Raw genomic sequence first — 13,357 nt, 5'->3', positions numbered from 1 at the left:
ATTTGATTGATTCAAAGGATTAAAGTGATTGATAGAAATAAAAATTATAAATTGAGGTAAAGATTTTAAATTTTTAAAACTTAAAATAGTTCACTTTAAAGATTAAATTCAAGATTTAGTCACAAAGAATTAAAAATTAAAGATTATTTATTCTCCTAATAACTTACAAAAGTTAAAATACTACATCTGAAAATTATCAAAACTTTAACTTAAACATTTTAAGTATGGTAATATCTTTTTATTTGTTGAGTGTGGTAAACTACTAAACCATTATTTTTAAAGTATAAAAATATTTTTATGCCTTTAATAAAATATATTTTATTTTAACCAGTGTTGTAAAGACACTAATTATCATTTTCTTTTTTAATTTTGCAAGTTTCTCTTTCATGCTCCTGCTAATCATGCGCTTCCCTATTCTTTGACACTCCAACAACCTTGTATCCTTGTATCAGTGCCAAAGTTGTGCAAAGGAACTAGATACAACTAACGAAAATATTAAATATAGATTTATTTTAGTGAAGATGTATTATTGTATGTATTATGACATGTTAATACTAGGGTGAATTTTAGATATTTATATTATTTAATAATTTTTTTAAAATATAAAATTGATTAATTTAATCATTGAATAATCTTATATTATTTTTATAATTACATATATTAAATTTCACATAATTTAAATAAATTTAGAGAGGTTAATAAATTTTCATATTTATTTATATTTAAAAATATAGTATCTATTAAAATAAAGGAACATAATGAATTACCTAATAATTCTATTTTGTATAAAATTTTATAAAATCTATTTATTTGATGAGAATATTTAATTCAAAAGATAAATAAGTGAATTTTGTAATTTAAAACAGATTATTAAATAATATAAATATTAAAAACTTAACACTATATATTTAAATATATACATATATATTTTATTTTTATTCCATCTTTAGTTAGTTTGAGTGAAACAAAGTTTTTATACCGATATTAAAACAATTTTAAAATTATCATATAATTCTAAAAACTAATGAAGTTAATATTTAAAAATAAATAAATATATATATATTGGTTGCTCCAACTGATTGTTGGAGGAAGAACACTGCACAAGGGTGTGAAATAGATAGCACTGTTATACTCTATTTTTGTATTAAAAAAGATAAGAGACAGACAAGAAAAACTAAATGAACTGTAACATTGCTTTGTTTTTCTTTCAAAAAACAGAGTAGGTAAAATCGTAAAAGAATGAAACATTGTTTATCTTCTGAAGCAAGTGAGAAGTGATGAGTAAAAAAAAAATATATATTTAACAGCAGTCACGTGGAGTAAGATATGACTATTCAGACCTCTTATTAAACAAAAAAAATAAAAACAAAATCTTCTGTAATTTGTTATTTCTGTTTTATTTACGCTTTCTGCTACATAAATAGCGTATGTAATTTCAAAAATGGCAAAACCACAAAGCAATAGCTTTTTTGCAGTGGCAAGCCCAAATTCCACTCCGCAAAAACGTTATAACAGGACAATAACCACTATTTGATATCACTGGATTCCTTAAAGGGTGTCCTAAATTTACATTAGTCCAAATTGAAAGGTTACGTTTAAAGATTGGCAATGTCAAATAATAAGACCTCTTGCCTCTTCGTTGAAGCAAAGCACTTCTATTAAGTAAACTTAGTTACTCTGAATATTTGTAAATAATATGAAGCACAATATTAGCACAATATTTATTAATGATCACTAGTCTGCAAAGGGATAAGCCTTGAGTCAAGTTGGAAGGTTGAACCACAAGGTATAAAGTGAAAGCATATTTGAAGCCAAACACACATGTTATCCCAAAATTTTCTTTCAAAACCTTTGATTATAACGAATAAAAGCAATTTCTCGCACCACACATGAAACAAAAACGTAAAGGCATTTCTCTACTACAAAAAATGGACATGATAGCCCTCTTCATGAGGCGCATTTAAGTCTTGCAAATGTTAAATAGCCTGTGTGACCTCGAGCTTCACTACAAGGTCTGGCCATGACAGAAGAAATAGGGCTGCTAAGCACATAGCTTCCATCCGAACATTGCTTCCTCTTGCTAGGAAGAGAAGCATTACAACCATTGCCGTCGCCTTGTAATCTTTCCATTTTCCCTTCCTGAACTTCATATGTGCGCAAGAGTATCTCAAATGTCCTTATATCTTTTACATTGCCAAAAATTTAAATGCAGATTCTGTCAGTCTAATAAAATTTGCGTGTATAACGTGAAAGAGAAAGAAAAGGCACAGAAATATAATGAAAATCAGAGAATATAGATGACAGAAAGAAGTAAAGCACAATAACTACCTGTGTAGCAGGTTCGAAGTGTTTCACATGATCGTTGAACTTGTTCAATGCAAGGAGAGAAAGAGCATAATGTGCCATCTTGTTTTAGCATTTTTGCAGCTGAAGGAATTGCGAGCCAAGGTTGAGGTAGATCCAAAAATACTGAGTCAGCCTTGCCCATAAATTCATCCGGAAATCCTTCACCCAGAATGTCCCTAACTCCCACACTAAGTAAGTTGCTTAAACCTGTCCTCTCAAAATCATCCCTACAAAGAAGAAATATTACGCGAAGATATGATTCAACGTTATACATAACCTAGTGAAAATAAAATAATTAAATAAACAAACAAAGAGTACAGTACAGTGTATTTATCAACTGGTTTCTAGATCTTTTTTATTTCCCAGATCCTGTTGAGTGAAATCCTTGCATGATCCAAGAAAACAGCATTGTTTTGAGAGGCATAGACATTTTGAATAACAGAGCATCGGATCACCCAAATATCTTGCTCACAATTTAGTAAGAACAAGGCCACAAAGCAAAATTAATAAAACAAGAGTTTAAATTTGGTCCATGGCCAATGTAAAATTTTTTATATTATCTAATTGTATGTTAGCACATCATTTAAAGAGTTGGACTTCCAGGGGACAGGTTGTGATAGTCAAATTTCTTTCAATGATTCGACAATACATGATAGGATGAGAGTGGAAATTAAAGCCACAAAAGTAAACCACAACATACAGATGAATGCTACATACAATACAAATATACAAAAACAAATTCTAAAGAGAAAATCACAATATCATTTTCCTTGTTTGTTACCTAGCTGATGCAGCCCTTTGTTCATGGAAATCAAAAGTATAGACGTGTCCTGTAGGAGCAACTGCCCTTGCAAGTGAAGTAGTCAAAGATCCACTTCCAGTTCCAGATTCAAGGACCAAACACCCAGGAACAATCTCCAAGTACATGATAACAAAGCTAATATCTGCAATATAGAGAATCTGAGTCCTGTGGCTTAACACTAGAGTCCATAATTCTGGTGTGGGAGCTAACAAGTACACAAACCCCCCCTTACTGCTGAATACTTTAGACCCAAAAGGCTTTCCTATCCAATCTGAATGTTTAAAAACGCCAAAACGATTCTGCAGGACTGAACCCTCAGACACTGTTACAGCCTTCATGTTGTCATGTCTTTCATAAACAATAACCAGATCGCCATTACTAATTGTTTTATTAAATGACAACCTTTTTGCAGAATCACAGGCCAACATCTTAGAAGTCTTCAACTCAGTTACTCAGCCAAAAAGAACAATTATCTGATAACCGAAAAAGTGAGAAACTAATGACGTGTTGTGGAAGTATAGCATTCAAGTCTAAAGTCATGAAAACATTAACCACAAACACTTATGCATTCCATTCAGCCCCAAAACTCAAACAGAAAATTTGAGCATAAAACTTATGAAAGTAAAACAAAATGATGAAAACTTGACACTCTGATCCCTGAATAACCTAGGTTAGCATCAATGAATGTAGAAAATTTCTTTGTTATACTATGGCCAAACTCTAACACTGTTGCTGTCCTAATGATAGGGTGAAGTGTGTTTTCAGCACCAAAATCCCTTGTTTTTTATTTTTTTTCTTTTCTTAACATAACTATAATCTATATAAACTTAGAGCAGAAGAAGAAAAAGCGAACATAAGTCACAAAAAAAAAAAATCACATGCTCATTGACATTCAGAAACTAGAAAAGATAAGAATGAAATAAGGCTGAAACAAACCAGAAGGTATTTGAGCTGAGCAAGCGTTAATCTTTACTCACTAATTAGTGGGTTTTCAACTTCAGGAAGTTGGGTACGCCTCCGATTAGAGTTTCAAAGCTTGCTCTGCGCTGCGTTCCATGGACCAGTAACGGCACCGATCTATATGAGGGGCTTTAACCTAAGAAACGAATTTTCAAAATACTAAACAACCAGCTAATGTTGCGGATAATTTAAATCTAAGGAATCGTCCAAAAAATTAAGGAAAAAAAATAAAAAAAATAAATATTAAATTACTAGAGATAATAATATACATAAACTTACATACATGCTGAAAAATATAAAATTAATATACAAATTTGGAACAAAACAAAAAAGAAAAACTCAAATTAGAGAAGGAAATAAATAACAAAAAGCAAAAGGTGCAGGAGCAGTCATTGCTTCTACTTGAAGCTTTGAAATTTGAAACAAAACAAAGTAGGAGAATCAAAACAGAGAAAGAAATAGAAAAAACAAAGAGAAATGAGAAGAAATGAAAGGAGAAATGAGAGGAGAGAGTTGAAAGGTGAGTTGAGGGGCTAGGGTCTGCGAGAGGGAGGGAGAAGATTCAGAAAATAAAGGGAGGCTGAAATCCCAATATTTCCCCCTTTAAAAGCCCCAAATGTTAAAAAAACAAAGGGCAGATTCGGAATTTTTAAGGAGAACAGCATAGCGGCTGCTACAACTGCAATTTCCAGCTGCTATTCGTGGCACGACAGCAGCGACACTAAACCGCGACGCTACAGGGTTGCCATAGTGGAACTTCGCCCACTACTACTAACAATTCTTTCATGCTGTATAGCAATTTATATTTTCAATATCTCTATAAATATTATCATTGATTTTACTATCTAAATCATTTTCCCAACTTTACAAATTGATATAAAGAGAAAGGAAACTAGCCTACGGTGGCTGATCATATCAGAAGAACACCAGAAACATAAATGAGAAAAATAATTCAAATATGATTAAGAAGAGTAAAGAGAGAAAGAAGAAACCATTAGCAACCCCCCTCTCTTTTTCTGGAACAACTTACATGGTAGCATTAAGGTTTGAATAAGGTTTTATGCAAATTATCCAAACGCCTCACTACTAAGCTAAGTTCTAGTGGCTTTAGTTAAAGTTGTATAGATAAACTTAATAATTTTTTTTGAAAAATCCATTTTTTCATAGCAACTAATAGGTCAATCGATGCCCATAGCACACCTCATTCTGGTGTGATTTAGTAGTTCTATTTATCATAGTTCTGAGTATCAAAGTTCAAATCAGTGTACATTGTTCACTTCATCAATAAATTTCCTTTAATTTTTTTTTCCCATAAAGCTCCCAACTCCCAAAACCAAAGGAATCAGAAATCAGAAATCAGAATAGGCTGCTTCGAAAAGGGTACAACAACAACAACAACAACCAAACCTTATCCCACTGAATGAAGTTGGCTACATGGATCACACGACATCATTGAGTTTGGTCAAAAAACAAATTTTCAAACGTATTATTCCTTCAATTATCAAAGAAGGTATTACTGTATTATTCCTTCAATTATCTTAATCTGTGCCAGTCAAAACCAACTAATGTGCTGTGCGATACAGATTAAAAAACGTGAGAATAGACATACAGAGTAGTTAATCTGAAATTGTTGTGGGAGTTGCTGTTGTCATCTCTATATCTTTGACAAACTTTGTAAGCTAGCTGTCAATCAAATTCATGAAAATCAAAGATGGCAAATGACAAGCCAACGAGGCCAAACACTAGTTTTATGCACACCAATAAAATATATCTATATCCAGACCAATAAAAGATTAATAATAATGTTAAAAGGAAGAGCAATATAGTTCATACTATTATTATATAAATAATCACCAACAATCCATCGGGGTCAAGTTATACTAGGTTATTGATCCCAATAACCAAACCTCCCATTCATATTGAGGGGAAATCGAAGAACTCACACATAAGGTATAAATCAACGTAAAGATAAGAATTGAAACTCATTTTCTTATCTTACATGTTTCCACATTAAAATGTTCATACTTTCATCAATCACTCAGCACCAACTTTATGAATATTATATACATAGATGATATTGCGTGATAAAAAGCTGCTAACAAATTTTGTAATTTAAGCAAAGTATAGAAGCTAGAATGCACAATAGTACTCTGAAAAAAGGTTTGTTAGCAAACTAGCAAAGAATTAAGTGTAGAGTATAACACGCTTAGAAAACAAAATAAGCAATGACAAGAACAATCTTGATGTTAAATAAATGAATCCGTCAATTCAGCTTAGACTTGCAAACGTGAACTTTATTGGATTAGATTGATTTTAATAATTCTAACTCAAAGTTCTTCCATCCTTCTAAACCGATAGTCATTGCCAATTTTTCTCAGGTGTTCTAAGTTTTCACCTAAGTTGAAATTCTAGCTTACCCAACTAAACACTACTTAAAACAAGTAATGGAATATAGTAAAGCGCGAACTACTAAGCCGCAACATCAGTGGAAGTACCTGTTTGTAGAATACACACACTGTTACTCATTATCTTAAGGGTAGAGACTAGAGAGCATAATGTCAAAACCACATCAACTTTGACAGTCCCAGTGAAATGCATCACACACATTTGGAATGAAATTGCAGCAAGTATAAAAATAAAAAATAAAAAATAACTTAAAAATTCTAAAGATAATAGCGTTAGAACTTAAGGAAAACCTAGAAGTAGAAGTAGATTAAGAAGAGAGGTCTCACAAGGCAACTGAGGTACAAAAGAATATTGGAGTTCAGAGGAGAAAACTTGTGCGCAACTGCAAAATAGAAATTGTTTCAGCCAAAAATTCCCAAATCGGCAAGAGGAAAACAGTGTGTGATGGTGTAAACCTAGCACTGATGCATGAAATGACAGGTTGGCAGTGTTCCCACGTGTTTGGTTGCCGAGAAAGACTTGGAAAAGAAAAGAAAAGAAAATCAAGATTTGATAGGATCGTTTAAGTTTAACGGGTCTTTTTTTGTTTAATCAAAGAATTAGGATAAATTTTAGTGTACACTTTTAATTTTTGATTTATAAGTATATTTTAGTGTATGTATGTATATTTTGGTGGATAAATTTTAGTGTATATTAAGGTGGAAAAAAGAATTTATGTTGAATTTATGTTATGGACAGTAGAGCTGTCAAAAAAACTCAATAAATCAAAAACCCTATAAACTAAAAAGCTCATTGGGCCAGGGTTAGGGTTAGGGTTTTAAGAGCCAAATTTTTTTAATAATTATAAGTTTTTAACTTAATTATTAAACACACTTGCGTCAATTTATTTATATTAATTGACAGGAAGTAGAAATCTTTTGCCCAACTACCCTTCAAGTGTCGTATATCATGTATATCTCTTTTGTATATTCTCAGTTTTGTTGTTAAAATTTACCACAGTATTATAATTAATGTATATTTCACAAATTAAACAACAATATATTTCTTCGAAATAAATCTCTTATTTTTTGTCAAATTAGTTCCCGCATCAATAAACTATAGTTTACAATTAATAACTTTTTCATATCATTCATTCAAAGAAAAAATACAAATCTGAACACTCATCATTGAATAACTAAATAATTTAAAGTTACAACAACTATGAAAAAAATATGGCATAAACATTATTATTTATACTTCGATGAGAAAATTTTGAAAAGAAAGATGAAATAATAGAAAATATACGCGCATATCATATTGTTTTACTGGAGAATGGTATACTGAATTTAATTTAAAAAATATGTACTAACATATTAAAACTTGAGCAAAGAGTGATGAATAGATGACAATTTGACTACCTCAAAGCCAGTAAATTTGAGACACTAACAGATTGTATATTTTGTAATTCAAAAATTTACAATTTTCATTCTTAAACTTATGGCACCTAAAAAAACGGTGCTAAGCTACCACTTATAAATTTAAATTATCAAAATATTAGAATAATTAAGACCCTCAAAAGTTAATTCCAGTCAGCAAGTGCCATTTGACTACAACTTGCAAATTGACACAAAAAACTGCAATGTCAATTTTTCTCCTATGAGACAGGGATAGAAGGCAGAAGAAAACATATAACTTAAAACAATTTGGCAACCATTCATTACTCATATTCCACTTCCACCAGAGATCAACTAACCCTACTGAACCAACTCTGGACCCAACAGTGCATTTTTTTTTTTTAGTAAAGAAGATAGATAGCATATGCAAACACATATAAAATACAAATACTAAGCCAAGTGAAAATTTGCATCAATCCACATCATATTCAAATAAAAACCAACTCTTATAATAAAAAACATCACACCACGGTAATTTTAGGAAGCTCTGGACTAATAAGTCACGTTTGCAGTAAATATTTCTTGATTGTCAAAACCACAAAAGCATGGATGGGAGGAAAATAGAGAAATCCAACAAAAATTTAAACAATCATTTGATGTCAACCAAAAAGCAAAAGACTGAAACATATTAGTATAGAAGATCATAACCAAATATGCACAGCGCAGGTTGATGTAAGGAAGCTATGTAGTTGAATAGCATGTTTATGTCAAGCCATAAGCTTCACTAGGTAGAAACAGAGAAATCCAGCAGCACTGAAGAAAAGTAGTATTTTTGTAATCCCAGCTAATGACAAACAAATTATGTTGATTTGAGTATTCAATTAACACCATACTAACTTTTTCATTAATAGCATTCAGAAAGACATAAAACGTACAATTGTATCATGTACCGCTACACTTTTGAGCAAATAGTGAGAGTAAAAATATAACTATTTTCTAAAACATTTTTCAACTAACAAAGTAACATTCTCAATAAAGATCGTAAGGTCAGAGATCTACTACTACTGGGGAACAAACAAACAATTGAGATACTGATACTGAATGTGGCTAATATGAATGTGGAACAGTTTCTGCAATTGAATTCAAAACTAAATTCAAGAGAGAAAATATTGAATTCTGATTGAGATAAAATAGAAGTGTAGGATACTTAAGTAGAGAACCTTGATGAAGACGACGATGAGTGATTGTATCGAAAGCTGAAGAAACCAAATCAAAAGTTGAAGAAACAACTCCAACGAGAGAAGAAGGAACCGTATAGAGGCAAAGAACGTGTAATTTTGTAAATAATTGAGAATGGTAAAAAATTGGGATTAGGGTTTGCTCAACAAAATTTAGAAGTATTTCTTGGGTCAGGGTCAACTCATGGGTAACCCTACCCTAACCCTATATTATGGGGCTAAATAAATTAGGGTTAAATTAAATTATTTTAACTAATATTAAAACAGAATTTAATAAATTATTTTAGAGTTGAGTAGCGTTAGTCTCAGGGCTTTGACTCTTTTTGACAACACTAGTTAGTAACATTATTTTGAACGACTATGCATTAATTATTTCAAAATAAAAATATTTTTTTTCAAAAAAATGAGCAAGAAAAGGCCACGTGTTTCTGGCTCAGTTGGGATGCTAGAGATTAGAAATGCTTCTCACTTGTCAGCAGCATTGCAAAAGGGAGTAACTTCTTCTTAAAGAAAACTAATTATTCTTATAAAAGTCATTTTGCTAAACAAAATACTTTTCAGAACTTTAATTTTATTTTATAAAGAGAATTATATTGATTTAGTATTCAAACGATATTCTTTTTAACATCAACTTGATTCCAAAGTTATTAATTATTAAGACCAAATTAATTTCACGTATTGATAAAAAATTATCAGAACTAATTTTATTGGACGACATTAGGAGTTACTCCCTATGATCCTTTTTATAAGAAATAAAATGGAGTATTTTTTTTGTATCCCTATTATAAGAAACAAATGATAGATTCAAGATGTATTAATTGTTAAATTTTTTATACCATTCTTTTATTAGTATCATTAAATATATAAATTAATAATTATACCATTTAATATCATGAATATTTTTAAAATAAAATTTTTATTTATGAAAAATATAATAAAATTAATTATTTTCTTTAATATAATGATTTAATTTTTTATTTTTTATAAAAAAATTAAAAAGAGTATTATACTTGTTATTAATAAAGTTTTTGTGCGAGAAGAAAGTGACTTTTGTTAATTCATAGAAAAAGTCATAAATCAAATCTCTAGATAAAAAAAAAAAAAAAGTCGCCGGTCGATTGTACAATATAAGGGAAAATCTCACATGGATAAAAGTAATGAAAGTGCAACAGTTCAACTGATTCTGGCCTTTTATTTCAGTCATAGAATGCATAGCAATTAACAATATAATATAACTGCAAACGAAACTAAGAAAGTGACTCTCTTTGTACTCTTTCCTAAGTCAGTAGTCAAATACTCAAGACAAGAAGATAAAGGTTGCGGGTCAAATGTACAATACAAGGAAAAACCTCACATGGATAAGAAATGATAAAAAAGCAACAGATCTACTGATTGTGTGATCTTAGATTTCTGTTGAGGATTTGTTTGTCATAAGAAGCAAGACAATTGATCAGAATCACAGGACTTTGCAAAAGATGGATATCAACCAAGTGAAGGGAGCTGAAGAGTTGTTTCAGGCTCAGGCCCATGTATATAACTATACTTATAGTTACATTGGTGCCATGTGCCTCAAAAGTGCAGTTCATTTGGGAATACCAGACATAATCTACAAACATGGCCAACCCATTACTATACCTGAGCTGGTCTTGGCACTTAAGATTCACCCTACTAAATCTGGTCATGTGCACAGGCTTATGCGTTTGCTGGTGCATGCTGGCTTCTTTGCTACAACCAAGGTTATAAAAGATGCCAAAGAAGAAGCGGTGTATGATCTCACACCTTCCTCTAAGCTTCTCGTCAAAGAGAATGTTCCAACCTTGTCTCCTTTTGTTCGGGCAATGTTTCATCCTGCTCTCGTTCACTCATCAGAATTCTTGGCTGAGTGGTTTCACAGAGATGAGCACACACCCTTTCACACTGCATTTGGCACTGGTTACTGGGACTACTTGAGCCAAAACCAAGAGTTTAATAGCCTCTTCAATGAAGCAATGATTAGTGATTCTGGGATGATCAATTTGGTGATCAAAGATTGCAAATCTGTCTTTGAGGGATTGAATTCATTGGTTGATGTTGGAGGTGGGAAAGGAGGTGTAGGTAGGATAGTTTCTGAGTCCTTTCCTAATTTGCATTGGACTGTGCTAGATCTTCCACATGTGGTTGAAAATTTGTCAGATAGCAGCTATTTGAAGTTTGTTGGAGGTGACATGTTTCAGTCTATTCCTTCAGCAGATGCCATTCTTCTCAAGGTATGCAAATTATTCACCTTTGCAAAAACTGTGTCACATATTTTAAAGCTTTCTTATCTTAATTGTATATAGCATAGCCTGGACATATAGTTAATTTGTAATACTTTTTTAGTGGTGATTTCTGAAAATTAAAGTAAGAGGGTAGCTTTAAATTGATTAATTGTGTATGTGGCAGTTGGTGTTGCATGCTTATAGTGATGAAGACTGCGTTAAGGTACTGAAGAAATGCAGAGAAGCTATTTCAAGCAAGGGTAAGGAAGGGAAAGTGATTATCATAGACATAGTGATCGGTGAGAAGAATGAAAAGCATGAACTGACAGAAGCAAAGCTGTTTTTTGATGTGTTAATGATGGTTCTGGTGAGTGGAAGAGAGAGAGAAGAAAAAGAATGGGAGAAACTCTTCTTGGAAGCTGGATTCAGTCATTACAAGGTAACACCCATCTTTGGTATGAGGTCACTGATTGAAGTTTATCCTTGAATTGAATTGCTCTCGATAAATAATCTCCCTTCTCAGGAGCAGATGCAGTAATTTATGCATTGCTATTATGTTGCTTTCTATAAAGGATAATAAAATTATGTACTAGAGTCGCCTGATCTTTATGCCAAAAACTCTCTTGAAGATTGTACAGTTCTTATGGTGTGTAATTGTTTATCATTTGTATAAAAAAAAAAAAATTTATGGCAGAGCTGTATTTTTTTGACTTCACAGTCTCAACGGCTTTTATTTAGCACCTAGTGGCAAAAACAATTGACCAAACGTTATCATATGACTGGCACCCCACGTCAATTCAAAACTTGACTTACCTAAATAAAAACAAACTGAGCTATCTCTTTCGGACTTTCGGTGAATTCAAGAGTATCCGAATAATATTAGGTGATCTGAGAGGATAGTAACATGCTCCACTGGATTAATAGCACCTGAATAAAAAATATAATCAACTTATAAATAAGATGAAAAAAGTCCACTGTATTATAATTCTTTTGAAGTGATGGCTATATACCAGTAAATTGAAGAAAATATTTTATATTTTTTTAGATTAATAGTTGTTATTTTTTTAATATTATAAAAAATATTAACCTCTTTTTTAATTAAATTATTAATTTTATTATTTATTAATATAAAATTATCAGTAACGATTATTTCACGTAAAAAAAATAATAGCAAACTTTTTAAATTATAAATGGTATCTTTTAATAAATTTTTTTATAAAGAATCCTACCGATTCTTTCTTTATTGGGCTTCGTTTACTTACAAAAATCCAATTTATTTTGTTTGAGTGACACAGTAAATTGTTTAGAAGATGCACGTGTTTAAATTGTCCCTTCTCCTCTTTTAGGAGAATTCTTTCTCTTTATGAGATTTTTTTTCTTCCATTTTCTCGAACTTAGTTTCTCCTTAGACCGCCAACTTCGCTTCTCCCTCCAGTCAACTCGTCAGATTTTCTTTAACTATGTTTCCTTTTCCCTCATATTATATGGTCTGTTAAAACTATCTTTAACTCCGATTTATGGTAAAGATACAACTATTTGTATTTGTTTAATCTCTTCCATTACTAGTTTAGTACAAAAGTTGAATCGAGGTAAAGCAAGAAAAGAAAGGATAACAACGGAAGTGTAGGAAAAATTTATTGCTTTTGTTTAACTGGACCGCTCAATTCGTACCAAAACAAGAGAAGATCTATATCCTGTATTTTCTCAATTATTATGTGAAATCATGTATAATATCATCAGGTTAAAAAAATTTCATCCTCATGATTCAGAGATTATTTAAGGTATTTAGCTATATCTTTTAAAAGACTAATACTTGAAATAAGTTATCACACATTTATTTTTCATTTATTGTATTTAATAAAATATTAATAGCACTAACAATCAATAAATATTTGATGATTGAGATAGATTATATTTATAATAAATAAATATTTAATTCATTAAAAATTAAGAAAAATAATTATGTCTTACATTTATTTTATAATATTAAATGGT

General features: G+C 31.0%; 2 protein-coding genes across 5 annotated transcripts; one reads left to right on the top strand and one right to left on the bottom strand.

Moving 5' to 3' along the window:
• Positions 1–1,699: 1,699 nt before the first annotated feature.
• LOC113849324 (tRNA (adenine(58)-N(1))-methyltransferase catalytic subunit TRMT61A-like) lies at positions 1,700–6,984 on the bottom strand. 4 transcript variants are annotated; one of them, XM_027479173.1, is made up of 6 exons: positions 6,841–6,948; positions 5,718–5,791; positions 4,085–4,244; positions 3,128–3,621; positions 2,329–2,573; positions 1,700–2,183 (listed from the first exon to the last, which is right to left on the bottom strand). In XM_027479173.1, the coding sequence occupies exons 4-6, from the start codon at positions 3,574–3,576 to the stop codon at positions 1,948–1,950; spliced, it is 930 nt and encodes a 309-aa protein (XP_027334974.1). In that variant the 5' UTR covers positions 3,577–3,621; positions 4,085–4,244; positions 5,718–5,791; positions 6,841–6,948; the 3' UTR covers positions 1,700–1,947. The 4 variants fall into 4 exon arrangements, with proteins under 4 accessions (XP_027334974.1, XP_027334983.1, XP_027334965.1 ...); XM_027479164.1 differs by having other exon boundaries at positions 1,829–2,183; positions 4,126–4,244; positions 6,841–6,957; XM_027479191.1 differs by having other exon boundaries at positions 1,830–2,183; positions 3,128–3,290; positions 4,126–4,244.
• A 3,540-nt stretch (positions 6,985–10,524) lies between these two features.
• LOC113849316 (trans-resveratrol di-O-methyltransferase-like) lies at positions 10,525–12,068 on the top strand. Its single transcript, XM_027479152.1, has 2 exons — positions 10,525–11,371; positions 11,547–12,068. Exons 1-2 carry the CDS (start codon positions 10,601–10,603, stop codon positions 11,847–11,849), a joined length of 1,074 nt encoding a protein of 357 aa, XP_027334953.1. The 5' UTR covers positions 10,525–10,600; the 3' UTR covers positions 11,850–12,068.
• Positions 12,069–13,357: the final 1,289 nt, after the last annotated feature.

Source organism: Abrus precatorius, unplaced genomic scaffold, assembly GCF_003935025.1.
Source record: "Abrus precatorius isolate BTA unplaced genomic scaffold, Abrus_2018 Scaffold10, whole genome shotgun sequence".
Lineage (NCBI taxonomy): Eukaryota > Viridiplantae > Streptophyta > Magnoliopsida > Fabales > Fabaceae > Abrus > Abrus precatorius.
Note: the sequence above shows the minus strand (reverse complement) of the source record. Positions and strands in the feature narration are given on the sequence as shown.